Source organism: Saccoglossus kowalevskii, chromosome 1 (assembly GCF_978046115.1).
Source record: "Saccoglossus kowalevskii chromosome 1, keSacKowa6.1, whole genome shotgun sequence".
NCBI lineage: Eukaryota > Metazoa > Hemichordata > Enteropneusta > Harrimaniidae > Saccoglossus > Saccoglossus kowalevskii.
In genome coordinates, this window is record NC_140641.1 from 10,066,498 (window position 1) to 10,080,863 (window position 14,366).

The window sequence follows — 14,366 nt, forward strand, 5'->3', positions numbered from 1 at the left end:
ATATATTTTGATTCTTTTTATTCCACTGATGTTTGAACTCAGCGTTTCCACAATAATACACTGGCAACTGTTCTGTGCACTGTATAATAATAATAATAACTTTATTTAATTAAGCGCAACAATTCCAACATATGAAGATCAAAGGCGCTGATACAATAAACAATCAGTCAAATATTAAAAGCACATTTAAATAAGTGCGTTTTCAGTCTGGATTTAAAAATGTCTACTGAAGGACTAGAACGAACAGACAGAGGTAATTCATTAAAAAGTTTAGGACCTAAATTTTCAAAAGCACGGTCTTTGTATAACACCTTGGACTTTTTACTACACACCTGACGAGTTTTAATAAGAAACTTTGATTCAGATCTTAAACTACGACTAGGTACATAAAATTCGATTAATTCACATAGATAATTTGGGGCAAAACCATACAAAGATTTATACACTAGTAAAAGTAATTTGAAATTGATTCTTTGTACAACTGGTAACCAATGAAGTTTAATAAAAATGTCTGTAATGTGGTCATATTTTCGAGCACGAGTGACAAGGCGGGCTGCTGCATTTTGTACACGAATAAGAGGTTTTATCTTAGTTACAGGGAGACCAGACAATAATGAATTACAGCTGTCTAAGCGAGAAGATATGAATGCATGTACCAACTTTTCAGTATCAGATTGGGATAATGATTTACGAATACGATTAATATCAATTTTGTCTTCATTCACATTTTTTTTATTTTCTTAGAAATCCATAAGATGCTATTGACAAAATTCAAATTAAAACCAGAGGTTTTTATTGGCCAATGGAATAACATTAGAACATTTTCAAATGATGTCATTACGCACTGAGCTCAGTGATTGGCTGATTGAATTTCACTGCCATTGAAATTCATAAATATTTATAAAAATGAAATTATTGTGTTTGTTGTGTCAATAGTAAATAATATTGCATTAAATTTTACAATTCACTGAAAGAACTTGGTGGTGTGATTGCAAATTGTGGTGAAAAATATTAAGATTGGTCACTACAGTTACATTGAAGTATGAGGAATTTTCTGAAAACATTGGTCTTTGTTATTATACATGGTAGTATACAAAATAAAAAAAGGGCAAAATGTTTTAAATAAATTGATTACATGGTTAATTACAAAGATGATGGAAACATAGTCCTTTCAATTACTAATACAGTGAATTTTATTGAATAAATGTTATTTGTGGAAATTTATAAAATATTTACCCTGGAAGACACTCCACTCTCACTTCATGCAAATTCAAGGAATAATCTGTCATTGCTATAGAAGCCATTTGATAATGCCCATTACCCATGAGTCTTTATGGGTTCTCTTCAATCATTGGTAAACACACTGCCAAGTATTCTTCAAAATGTGATATAAGTTGTTTTCAACTGTCATTTCAAATTCATAGAACATTTAAATACATAAATATTAAAAAACACATGAAATTCAATTTTATGAACTCTAGGCATAGAAGAATGTGTGAAAAACTACATTTGCAGACATTTTTGTAAATATGCCTTGATACATGGAACATGTTTTTACTGAAAACTGCAACACATCTATTTCAAACACAACCTCATGCATCATAGAAAATACTGAAAAAAACTAAATAATGTATTTTATTGCAAAAACATGTCTACTTGCATATTGTATATATTAGTACATGGCAATACTAACATTGGTGTACATTTTTATTCAAATATTGAAAATTTTAAAAATGGTCTGAGGTTAAACAGTTGCTTGCACAAAGGCAAACAAATGTAGAACAATTTTTCTTATCCTCAATTTAAACATGCTTGATTAAAACCAAGTGAATATTTAATAAATAATTTACATTTTAAAGAACAACAAATATGGTTCAGAATACTAGTCATATTACCTTGACTTTTTTTTTAAAATGCCAATCGATAAAATGTAGTAATCTCCTTTTCCTAATTATCATAACGATGACCCACAATAAACACCTTTGGGAAGAGCTATTATAGACTACGTGGGGTATTGACAGCGAAAGACTACAAAATATTTTCTCCTACTTTTTATTCAATTTATTTTGAAGTTGCTGTATTTTCAATAATTCTTCATCTAATGGTCTAGTAGTAACTGATATTTAATAAATTTATAATAATAATAATAATATAATAATTCTACATCGATGTTGTGTCTCGTAATTTTGCAATTTGCCATCCCTCCAAACTAATGGTATCTCCCACTTGAACATATCTTGGAACAGTTCTTCTCGAGATTAGCAAGATGGCGGCTGCGGAAAAAGGCTTGTTGTATGATAAACTCAGCGAAAATGTCGAAAAAATCCAAAACTTGGGTAAAAGTTGGGGTATGGACAACGACGAAATAGAAAGCTGTATCTACACTGCCCTAGAGTTTGATTGTCCGTCGAAGCAAACGACTGTGACGTCTAAAATCATGTTCGGTCTACGAGTCTTCGTTTTGATCTTCAGTTTCTTATTGGCTATGTACGTTTTTATGAGCTTTCATAAACCTACACAGCAGATGGTTTCGAAACAGACACAGTCGTGGCAGTATCCTATCCTTAGATTCGTCAGATTGTTGACTCTGCCACTTGCAAAGAAATACCATCTTGATGGTAAGTTATTTTTTTTCAATTTTAGCAATGCAATGCATTAGGTAAACGACCAAAGCAACTTGACAACGACCTCATGCAGTGGATTGTTTTACCAATATGACTAAAACGATGTACCGGGTATTTACAATTGTTTATAAGAGGTACCAACTTGATCCCGCTTTTCGTACTATTAAACATTAACACACGGTTTTGTTACAGAACTGCCCGGGGGGGGGGGGGGTGTCTAAGTTCAGACTTGGATTAATACCCTATCCAAATTTTGAGCCAAAAGCGCCCTCTCAACGTCGATCTGTTTGGGTGCAATTTTCGAATTACTCGCAACCAAAATCTGGATGAGTAACCCCCCCAATTAATAATGATCCCTTTTTTTAAAAGCTAGTGAGAAGGTAAACAATATTTAGAAAGACTTCCTTAAGGCCCCAACCCACCCCTAATCTAAACCCTAACCCCAGATGTAATTGTGTATGCACCTCTGTATAACTTATACATGTCCTGGAAATGGGGCAAGGCTAGGAGTAGAATTAGAACTAGGGATGAGGGGGTCCTAAAGAAATCTTACCCAATACTTTTAAACACATAAAAACGTTTCTTCAAACATATACAAATCAACATTTTGTTGGAATGCTACTCAAACAGGAACTAATTTTCACTGAATCCACTTTTTGACTCCCGTGTGCGAAGCACAAAAGGGAGTCTTTGCAGTTACCCTGTCTGTATGTCTGTCTGTATGTATGTATGTATGTATGTATGTATGTATGTCACTTTTTTTGTTCCACAGTTATCTCAAGAACCACTAATCAAATTTTGGTGAAACTTGGTACACAGTTGCTCTGGGATAATGCGCAGAGCTGATTAGGTTTTGGGTAAAAATCTATGAATATTAATTACCTAATTTGCATGATAATTAACTGATTTTAAGCTGTTCTATGACTGTTCCACTGATTTTTGAAGAACCACTCATTGGATTTCAATGAAACTTGGCACATGGATGTTCTGAACTAATGCGCAGATTTGATTAGTTTTGGGTAAAAATCTGTTAATATTATTAATTACCTAATTTACATAATGATTAATCAATTTTCGGCTTTTCCACTGATATCTCAAATACTAATCATAACATTTCAATAAAACTTGGTACATAGATGTCATATGACACTGCACAGATCTGATAGTTTTTAGGGTAATATCAGTACATATTAATTACCTAATTTGCATAATTAATTAATTTTCAGGTTTTGATATTTCGAGTAATAATGATCACGTTTCAATGAAACTTGGTACATAGTTACTTGAGGACTGTGCAGAGACCTAATTAGTTTTGGGTAAATATTTGTGCATATTAATCACCTTATTAGCATAATTAGTTAATTTTCAGCTTTTCACCTGATATCTCAAGTACTAATCATCACATTTCAATGAGACTTGCGACATAGATATTCTAGGACTATGCAGAGACCTGATTAATTTTGGGATAAATAATTGTGCCTATTAATTACCTAATTTGCATAATTAGTTAATTTTTTGCTGTTCTATGGCTGTTGCACTGATGTCTAAAAACCACTCATTGGATTTCAACGAAACTTTTCAAGATTACCTGTCACATTTCAATGAACCTATATACACTATACTATACACCATATTAGTTTTTGGTAAATATTTATGCTTCTTAATCACCTAATTAACATAATTAATTAATACTGTATATCTCAAGTATTGATCATCACATTTGAATAAAACTTGGTACATAAATGGTCTAGGACAATAGACAGCCTGATTAATTTTGGGTTAAAATCTGTTCATATTAATTCTCTAATTAGCATAATAATTAATATTTTTTTGGTTCTAATCACATTTCAATGAAACTTGGTACATTGTGCAGACCTTATTAGTTTTACACTTAAATCTGTTCGTTACCTTATTTGCATAATTAATTTTCTGCGTTTCCATCAACATCTCAAGTTCAAGTAATTTTGAATTAATTTTTAATGTGTCTCCAATACTCTCAGCACACGGGAGTTTTTTCTAAGCTTTCTTTGATTGGGTGTTTTGTATGGAATTTATTTTCATGAATTTTTGATGAGTTGAATGTGAAATATAGAAACAACAGTATATTCGCTGGATTTTATTTTCATTGAATTCCCAGTGAAAATGAAGTATTCTACAGTGCATAATGTTTGCCTTTGGCTAATTGCTAAAGTTACATGAGAACCATAACATTTGAACATTCACCAAAATACTTTATGATACAAAGATTAATTTACAATACTGTTTTCTCCCCTTGCAGTATTCCATGAATTAGAGTGTATTGTTGATAATCCATTCTATACTGAAGAAGCACTCGACTGCTGGCCCTGTGAAATAGTTGAGGAGATTCAAGATTTCTCTGGATTTGATAATTTTACTGAGTATTATTATCATAATGGAATACCATTCTATGTCACGGTAATATTAATTTATTTATATTTAATGAAACTAAAGTCTACAAAACATAATTATTTTGAGGTATTCTGAGAAAAATCATTTGTGTGATAAATATCATCATGACTAACGTGGATATTAAACACAGAGAATTTTGTGAGAAATGTGAATAAAATTATTCTGCACTGATTAGACTTTCATACAGATGAGTAGATATTCATGCATATTTGAGGCAATTTGGTGAATCTCACTGATTGTGATATGTACAAATTAATAATAATAATAAGACTGGTTGAAATAATACCAGTGGCAATAGACTCCATTGAAAGGTTGAAATTATCCTAGCTTTGGAATTCATGTTAGCCCATTTATTTTAACACATTTTTTCTACCAATCACACAACTTTCAAATTGCTTATTTTACTCACAGACCAAATAAAAGATCATTCTCTTAGTACAATTTTACCCTTCTGATGATATTCAGTAATATGCTACTTAAATTGGTACCATTTGTAGTGTTTTCTATCTTTTAAACAACAACTTTATATGACACATAGCATCTCTGATCTGTTAAATATTCTCCATCCATCTTTTCTGATCCTTGTAAAATTTTACACCTTATTAGGATGCAGATGGGGTGGTGGTGACGTATGAAATGCTACGTGATTTATACATTGAAAACAGAGAGGATATGGAGACCAGCATTGATTCATTCATTTCAACTGACTCCAGCATTACAGATGTGTATAAGCTATTCTCTCAGACACCTAATAGTCAAGATATAGTTGATTCTAACTTAGGTGTTATGTGGTAAGACTCGGTTATTAATCTATGTTTTTCTGAGGCTGTGTGAAATATGTGAATTGAAATAATAAGAGGTGAAAATGAATCAGTTTTTTTATAATAGTCTCCGTTCGGACGAAGTCCAAAAACGGGGACTTATAATTCGGTCTCCGTCCGTGCGTCCGTCCGGAGTCATATTTCAGAATCCGTCAGACTGATTCCATTCATTCTTTGCATGTGCCTAGTACTTTATGTGGGACATATGCACATGCAGTTGTTTTGCGATTTGATTCACAATGGCCGACTGGCAGGCATCTTGTTTTGTTTTTTTGAATGTGGTATCTTGGACATGCTTTGTCAGTTTTCATTCAAACTTGGCACATACTTTATACATGTTAGGATACATGTCCATGACAATTTGTTTCAAAATTCATAAATGAATACATGTACATGTCAATTCAATTTGCAATTCGATTAAATATGGCCGACTGGCAGCCATCTTGTTTGTTTAAAATGTGATAACTTGGACATGCTTTCACTTGTGATCTATGTTTTTCTTTGCTATGTCCTAAACTGGAGGGGTCGTCATGCAACACGTGTTTGAATTTGATGTAAATAAACAATCTGTTGTACATGTCACTTTGGACTCAAGTTTCATGGACACGTTCGCAACAACCCCTCCACTTTAATATGACAAGCACAAAGAGAACTTTCACAAATTTAACAGGGACTGTGTCATTTTCAATGACTTGTTTCCTACTGTGCTATTTAACAGGCTGTAGTTTAGACATGTTTGTATGAAAGATTGGTGCTTTGCGTTGTTTTTTATATGGTCAAATTTGATGTATACATTGCATGTACAGTACAGTACATTTTACACAAAATTTGAATGCACACTGCATTCCCTACCCCTTTGATATAAATGAAATCATTGTGTTTTTATTTTACAGGCGTACGCAGCGTGTTTCAGGTGTCAGATTAATCAGAAGCTTGTTTCCAAGACCATATTTCATTCCGGAAAAGGCAGAAGTATGTTTAGAGAAGTACGTCTTCATTGACAGTCCAAAAGCAGAACCATTTCAAATAGTAAGTTCCAATAACTAATCTTTTATATACATATTTACAAACAAAATCAAATCATGGCTACATGTACAGTCAAACCTGTCTATAAAGGACAGTCAGTGGACTGAGCCAAACTGTCCTTTATAGACAGGTGGTCTTTATATGGAGGTGGCCTAATTTATTCATTTAATCATGAATATTAATTAGGGTGGGAATTTTAAGGGAGATCATAAGCAAAACAAACCTACAATGAATTGGTCTTTTTAATAAGTTATTCATTTTCATCTGGATAATTACACAGCTTTACTTTTTTACTACAAATTATATCATGTAAATTCACTGAAACCAAGTGATTCTGTCCATGGATTCATTGGTGTATTTAATGCATAAGAACGATTGTCAACGATCGGCCGCATTGGTGTTTCAGCTCGGACTTTCACACTCTCGCCATGCAGTCTTATTCCCCAGTCCATCACAGGCGGTAATCAGTCCCATCGTTAGTATTGTCGATTGTACACTGTGACAAAATGCACAGGCAAAGTTGCCGTGTTTGAAAAAACAAACAAACAAGCATTAAAAATGAAGAAGCATTGGTAATAAACAAAATTTACCAAACTCGTAACGATTGCTCCAACTCTCGGCGTTGAATCAGAAAGTCAAACGAACCGGAAATGAAACACGATGATCGTACACGCAATTTTACAGTTATTTGTTGCAAGCATCGACGCATCAAAACTGCCCAAACGAAATGAATTTTTCTCGAATTATTGATATTACCATTTATAAAAAAAGAGGATCAAAATAGAAATCATTTTTTGTTGAGAATAACCCCGAGATGACCCCTCAGTTTTGCCCATGCGCTAGCTTCATTAGCATAATTTATAACGATCAACAACAAACAACATGGCGGCCAAAATAGGTCAGATTTTGCAATCCCGCGATGAGAACGAAATAAACGAATGTTTTATTATTTTGTTCGGGTATTTCATGTCGACAGGGTGAATAAAACATCTCTCATTTAATTAAACTGGTTCATTTTTCTTGTTTTCGGGACGGGAGGAATGTGCTCTTCATGTGCGAGACAGTCCACAGAAGTGCCGCTGGCCGGCTGGGGATCGATAGTATACCGGGGTAGTACCGATCGGAAACAAGCTAGTTTTTCATTTTCAACTTTGAATGAAACTGTTTTAATTTGTTGTTAAAATCTTTCCAGTCTCCAGACGTTACATTCAGATGATATTCAACTGTTTTTTGTTTTTTTTTTACTTTTTCGCAACTTCACAATCCAAGTTGCGATTGTCACCCCTGTCTACAGATTGCGTACTCGGTAATCTGAACGTAACATATGGCCACTTTCCTGTTAGCGATTCGCAAGTAGCTATTGTCTTTTTGCTGAGACCGTCTGATGGACGTGTTGGTGGTCGTTATACAAAGGTTAAAGTGTGAATAGGTCTACAATAGGGTGGTCGCTGGTCGCGTTGGACAGGTGGTCGCTATATGCAGTGTCTTGAACGTGTAAATTGCGAAGGGACTGTACTGAGGTGGTCGCAACGAGCAGGTGGCCGCTCTGCACAGGTGGTCGTTAACACAGGTTTGACTGTATCTAACATCTCACAACTGCTGGCTTTTTGACTCCCGTGTGCGAAGCACAAAAAGGGAGTCTTTGCAGTTAGCGTCTGTGTGTGTGTTCCACTGATATCTCAAGAACCATACATTGATTTTTGATGAAACTTGGTGCATAGATGCTCTGGGCCAATGCGCAGATTTGATTAGGTTTTGGTAAAAATCCATGCATATTAATTACCTAATTTGCATGATAATTAGCTGATTTTTAGCTGTTCCATGACTGTTCCACTGATATCTAAAGAACCACCATTGGATTTTGATGAAACTTGGCACATAGATGCTCCAAACTAATGCGCAGATTTGATTAGTTTTGAGTAAAAATCTGTGCAATATTAATTACCTAATTTGCATAATGATTAATCAATTTTCATCTTTTCCACTGATGTCTCAAGTACTAATCATCACATTTCAATAAAACTTGGTACATAGATGTCATAGGATACTGCACAAACCTGATAGTTTTTATGGTAATATGAGTACATATTAATTACCTAATTTGCATAATTAATTAATTTTCACCTTTTGATATTTCAAGTAGTAATCATCACATTTCAATGAAATTTGGTACATAGATGTCATAGGACACTGCACAGACCTGATAGGTTTTAGGGTAATATCAGTATATATTAATTACCTAATTTGCATAATTAATTAATTTTCAGCTTTTGATATTTCAAGTAGTAATCATCCCATTTCAATGACACTTGGTACATAGATGTCATAGGACACTGCACAGACGTGATAGTTTTTAGGAGAATATCAGTAAATATTAATTACCTAATTTGCATAATTAATTAATTTTCACCTTTTGATATTTCAAGTAGTAATCATCACATTTCAATGAAATTTGGTACATAGATGTCATAGGACACTGCACAGACCTGATAGGTTTTAGGGTAATATCAGTATATATTAATTACCTAATTTGCATAATTAATTAATTTTCAGCTTTTGATATTTCAAGTAGTAATCATCCCATTTCAATGACACTTGGTACATAGATGTCATAGGACACTGCACAGACGTGATAGTTTTTAGGAGAATATCAGTAAATATTAATTACCTAATTTGCATAATTAATTAATTTTCAGCTTTTGATATTTCAAGTAGTAATCATCACATTTCAATGACACTTGGTACATAGATGTCACAGGACACTGCACAAACCTGATAGTTTTTAGGGTAATATCAGTACATATTAATTAGCAAATTTGCATAATTAATTAATTTTCAGCTTTTGATATATCAAGTAGTAATCATCATATTTCAATGAGACTTGCTACATAGATCTTCTAGGATTATGCAGAGACCTGATTAGTTTTAATTGGATATTAATTACCTAATTTGCATAATGTTCCACTGATATATAAAGAACCACAAATTGGATTTTAATGAAACTTTTAAAGAGAACTATGCAGAAACCCAATTAGTTTTTGGTAAATATTTATGCTTATTAAACACCTAATTAACATAATTAATTAACACTGATATCTCAATTACTGATCATCACATTTGAATAAAATTTGGTACATAAATGCTCTAGGACAATAGACAGGCCTGATTAATTTTGGGTTAAAATTTGTTCATATTAATTCTCTAGTTAGCATAATAATTCATAATTTTTTTGTTCTGCTCTGTTCATATTAGTTACCTGATTTACATAATTAGTTTTCAGCTTTTCCATCAATATCTCATGTACAAGTAATTTTTAATTAATTTTTAATGTGTCTTCAATACTCTCAGCACACGGGAGTTCTTTCTAAGCTTTCTTTGATTATTCCTTGGTATTGATTAGGAGCATATTCTGACAGGCTGCCCCTAGTCATAGGTCAGTGTGTACACAAATATTTAAACTTGGTTTGAGTTGGTTCGCAAAACTTTCTCTGAATTGCTATATTTACAAATTGATGTGTCATACATCATAGATTAATATGCAAAGAGTGAAGTTCTGCCTTCAGAAAATACACCCACATCAATCAATGGCAAATGTTAAAAACATTCAAACCAAATCCATATAGCCAAAGCCCTAGCAGGACCTCAATTCGAGTATCCTGTAAAACCTCAGTATACAACAGCTCACAGGTTTGTAGATCTATAAAGGTCCTTCATTAGAGATTTGATGCATTATGAAGGAAGAAGGAATTATGCTTTCACACATGTACATCATTTCTAAATAATAGTTACTTCAAGGTTAGATGGTGTGACTTTAGGAGAAGTGTATTTACTGGGTCTACAATGCTTTTGAAGTAACTTGACTTTCTTTTTTCATTCATAGCCTTCCTTACAATCACCCAATGGTTGGTTGGCACAAGGATCAGGACAAAGACAGATTGTATTAATTCCATCTGAAGGTTGCCAGTCAAACTGTTCAGATGTCAGTATTGTCTTAGAACCTATGGATATATGTGAGTATATAAATCTTAATGTACAACAGTGATGTAAACGACAACACATTCAGTGAAAATACTGTTTAGCGTGGTGATGAACCATAACGGAACACCATTATACAAAACTTCCTAGTGCTAATGAATAATTAATAACTGGTCTGCTCTGAAGCAAGAAGCAGCTTATTCATTAATTGTTACATTATATCTGTTATTTCAGTGTTCTACCACACTCATTACTGGAAACCACAGTCCTTTCCTTATGGTGATCAAGTCAGTGTCATGTTTGCAGCTTCTTTCCTGTGATGACAGCCAGTGCTGAAACATTAATGGTCAATTGATGGTTAAATTGAAATAGTATTTTTTGTGCTCTGTGTAATGTTATTTATTTCTCATCTCAAGTTGAACACAAATAGATGTGGCTGACTCATTGTTGAGACCAGCAATGAATGTATTGAGAAAAATAAAAATGATTAGTGAAATATATCCTATCATTATTATACTTTATGTGAAAAAGTCATTTAAGGCTTTCAATTCTGTGTACCGGTATGTGAAATAAATATTGCATCTAAATATTATTCATTTGAAGTGTATTCTGTTTTTAAAAATTGTTGTATTTCAACATCGACTGGAGGGTTAATAGTTCTTGTTGAGATGAAGTATAATGCATTCATAACAAAATCTGACAGTAAAAGTGTGTGCATTAGTAATCTACAAATACATGAATCAAAAATAGTTAATATGTAATTGAAACTAGCAAATACCAAATCTACTTATCTGATTCATGTAAATTAATGGGTGTTGCATTATAACTGAAAAGCTTTGACCGATTTTCATTAAAATTTTGGTAAAAATAAATAGGTCGAAAATGATGTTTTATTCTGTTTTTGGCGATGTAATAAACAATAAATTACATATATTAAGATCACAATTTTACAATTAAAATGTATTAAGTGTCATTTTGAGTGAAAATATGTTTATTCATTTTTGAATGTTTATGCGAGGGCTTTGTCATAAATTGATGCATGTGTAGCTAATTTTAAATTCTTATAGTACAGGTACTTAAATCGCTTGATAACTTACAGTTGGTGCATGCAAAAGAAAAACACTATCTTCTCATAGTTTGTCTTACATTACAATATTTCTTTGACTGGTCTTAACAATGTTCAATATGCATGTCCGTTTTTTTTTAACGTTAGCTGATTGCCTCCATATGAGGGTACCTCGGATAAAGCTCTATCAGATATGTTCTATTTTAAGTTCAGCTGACAGAAAGGAGTTGTTATTGGAAATTGTCAACAATTACATTTTTAACTTTTTCTCGAAAACTACCAGCCTGATTGCTTTGATACTTTGTATGTAGTTATCTTGGGTAGAGCTCAGATTTGTTCATTTTGCCATTGTCAACTACACTGTCATAAAAATGACGGGGGTTGTTCATGTAGGTACCGGTAATTGTATGATTTGGTCAATGGGAAGTGTTCACAATTGCCACCAACATTTATGGTTTAAATTACACAAGACAATACAAGTTTCTGTATAATGACCACCAGTCCATCTACTGTGCAAGTTTTAATGGAATTGGTCAAGATGTATCAGATGTACTGGTAGACATGGACACAAGTTTCCATACCATTCTGCAGCAGACTTGACAAAAAATATCTTTGTGGAACTGAAAAAGCACATAATCAGATCAAATGTGAACAGTTGTTTTTATTTTGTTCCTTTATAATACATTAAATATGTGTGAAACAGGAACATGGGGTCTTCTGTTGTCATGACTACACAGTAAAAAAAAATGACAATCGTTAATTTTATTCATAATTTCACTCGAAGCAGCATCTATTGGATTTTTTTTTTTATTGAAAATGTCCTCTGTGAAGCAACATGCAATACTTTGTATCTTGGCTAGAAGAACTTTATAAGATCAAACTTGTCAATCATAATGTAATCTTTCTTTAAGGTAGTGACAGTGGAAAAACAAATATTGGTATGGTATATTCACTACTGTACAGTACTGCCTGCATCTATTCTTTCAGATGATGTACAGGTTGTTATAGCTTCATTCTAAATCACAGATCGATTTTTGACTTGTTTTTCCTCTGTTGGTACCTTTAAAATTGTTTTTAAAAGCAGTTTTAAAGTGTCAGCAGAGAAGTTTCGTTGAAATTACTAAAAGCTCTCTGATTTCAGTCACTGCATAACTGGTCTCAGTTTTCTTATACAATTCCGGATTTTCGCCAGGTGACATGCATAATTGTCAAAACTAGTTACTATGTGATACTGAAAAATCTACACTGGTACCAGACATGTTCACACCTGCAGAGGGTGCAATATTTAAAAGAGCCAAGCTGAACAGTATTTGACTACAGTCCTTCAACAAGGTTGTTGTATGGAAAGATATGTTTTGTATTTTCACCATCGCCATTATAGCAAAAAAAGTAATAACAAATCACTTATTCTTTTATCATAAGTACTTCCTATCATGTAAAGGCACGTTACATAGATATACATGAAACTGGACTATAATAACACACATACCGGTAAATAGAGTAAAAGAATCAATTGTCCAAACCAGGCTGTATTTCAAAATGGTGAATTTCAAAAACCGATCAACTATTATTATTATTTTTCCTGATTTGCACAAAAGACTATCCAGATCTGAAAAATATATTGACTTACACAAACCTCTAAATAATATGGAATGTTGTCGTAGAAAACTCAAATAAAATGATCACAAATAAGGTACAAAATACATGAAATACACTTTTTCCTATATCCTAAATCTACCATTTATTATCTCTGTTCTATTGCTGAATGCCCTGGCAAGATGATGACAAAGTACTACTACATATACTACTGCTTGACAACATAGTGCTGCAGTTTGACATATACTATGGCTTGACATCATAGTGCTGCAGTTTGACATGTACTACTGCTTGACAACATAGTGCTGCAGCTGACATTGTACTGCAGCATTAGAACAATTTCAACCTGACTGAATTTATGCTAACCTTGTCTTGTGACTAACATTATAGACCATTTTCCAAACTTCTTGGAATCCCGCGTTGTGCGTGAAATTGAATGTAAAAACAGCACAAACAAAGGTCATACATTGCACTGAATTTGACAAATGTGGAAGTATTTTTTGTTATTTTCATGTTTAAATATTGTATTACATCCAGGATTTCTAAGATAAGGACATGCAATTATCTAACTGATATGTTATAAACATTTAATGATAGCCAAACTTGTGAAGTAAGAGTATCTCAAGCCATATTCTCCTCTGAAAGATCAGTATTTTGACCTATGAAAACAAAAATTCAAGTTCAAAATCAAATCATTTGTTTTTTGTGGCAGATGTTCTGTTCGCACCATTCATGCAAAACGCAAGATCTCGTAGACGTCCTGGAAATCATTTATTGCAGCTACTGAGAACCGGAACCCGGTCTAAACTGAAAACCAACGGGACTGAG

General features: G+C 33.1%; 1 protein-coding gene across 1 annotated transcript; it reads left to right on the forward strand.

Annotated features, from left to right (window-relative positions):
- The first annotated feature begins 2,246 nt into the window (after positions 1–2,246).
- On the forward strand, positions 2,247–11,468 carry LOC100367951 (bombesin receptor-activated protein C6orf89 homolog). The gene is made up of 6 exons (XM_002741846.3): positions 2,247–2,618; positions 4,903–5,060; positions 5,661–5,845; positions 6,769–6,904; positions 10,782–10,911; positions 11,111–11,468. Exons 1-6 carry the CDS (start codon positions 2,267–2,269, stop codon positions 11,194–11,196), a joined length of 1,047 nt encoding a protein of 348 aa, XP_002741892.1. The 5' UTR covers positions 2,247–2,266; the 3' UTR covers positions 11,197–11,468.
- The last annotated feature ends 2,898 nt before the right edge of the window (positions 11,469–14,366 follow it).

Bases quoted from the DNA above. Each gene is read 5' to 3' on its own strand.
- LOC100367951 (XM_002741846.3), top strand. From the start codon at position 2,267: ATGGCGGCTGCGGAAAAAGGCTTGTTGTATGATAAACTCAGCGAAAAT. The intron at 2,619-4,902 runs GTAAGTTATTTT...CTCCCCTTGCAG, and splicing joins AAAGAAATACCATCTTGATG to TATTCCATGAATTAGAGTGT. The intron at 6,905-10,781 runs GTAAGTTCCAAT...TTTCATTCATAG, and splicing joins AAGCAGAACCATTTCAAATA to CCTTCCTTACAATCACCCAA.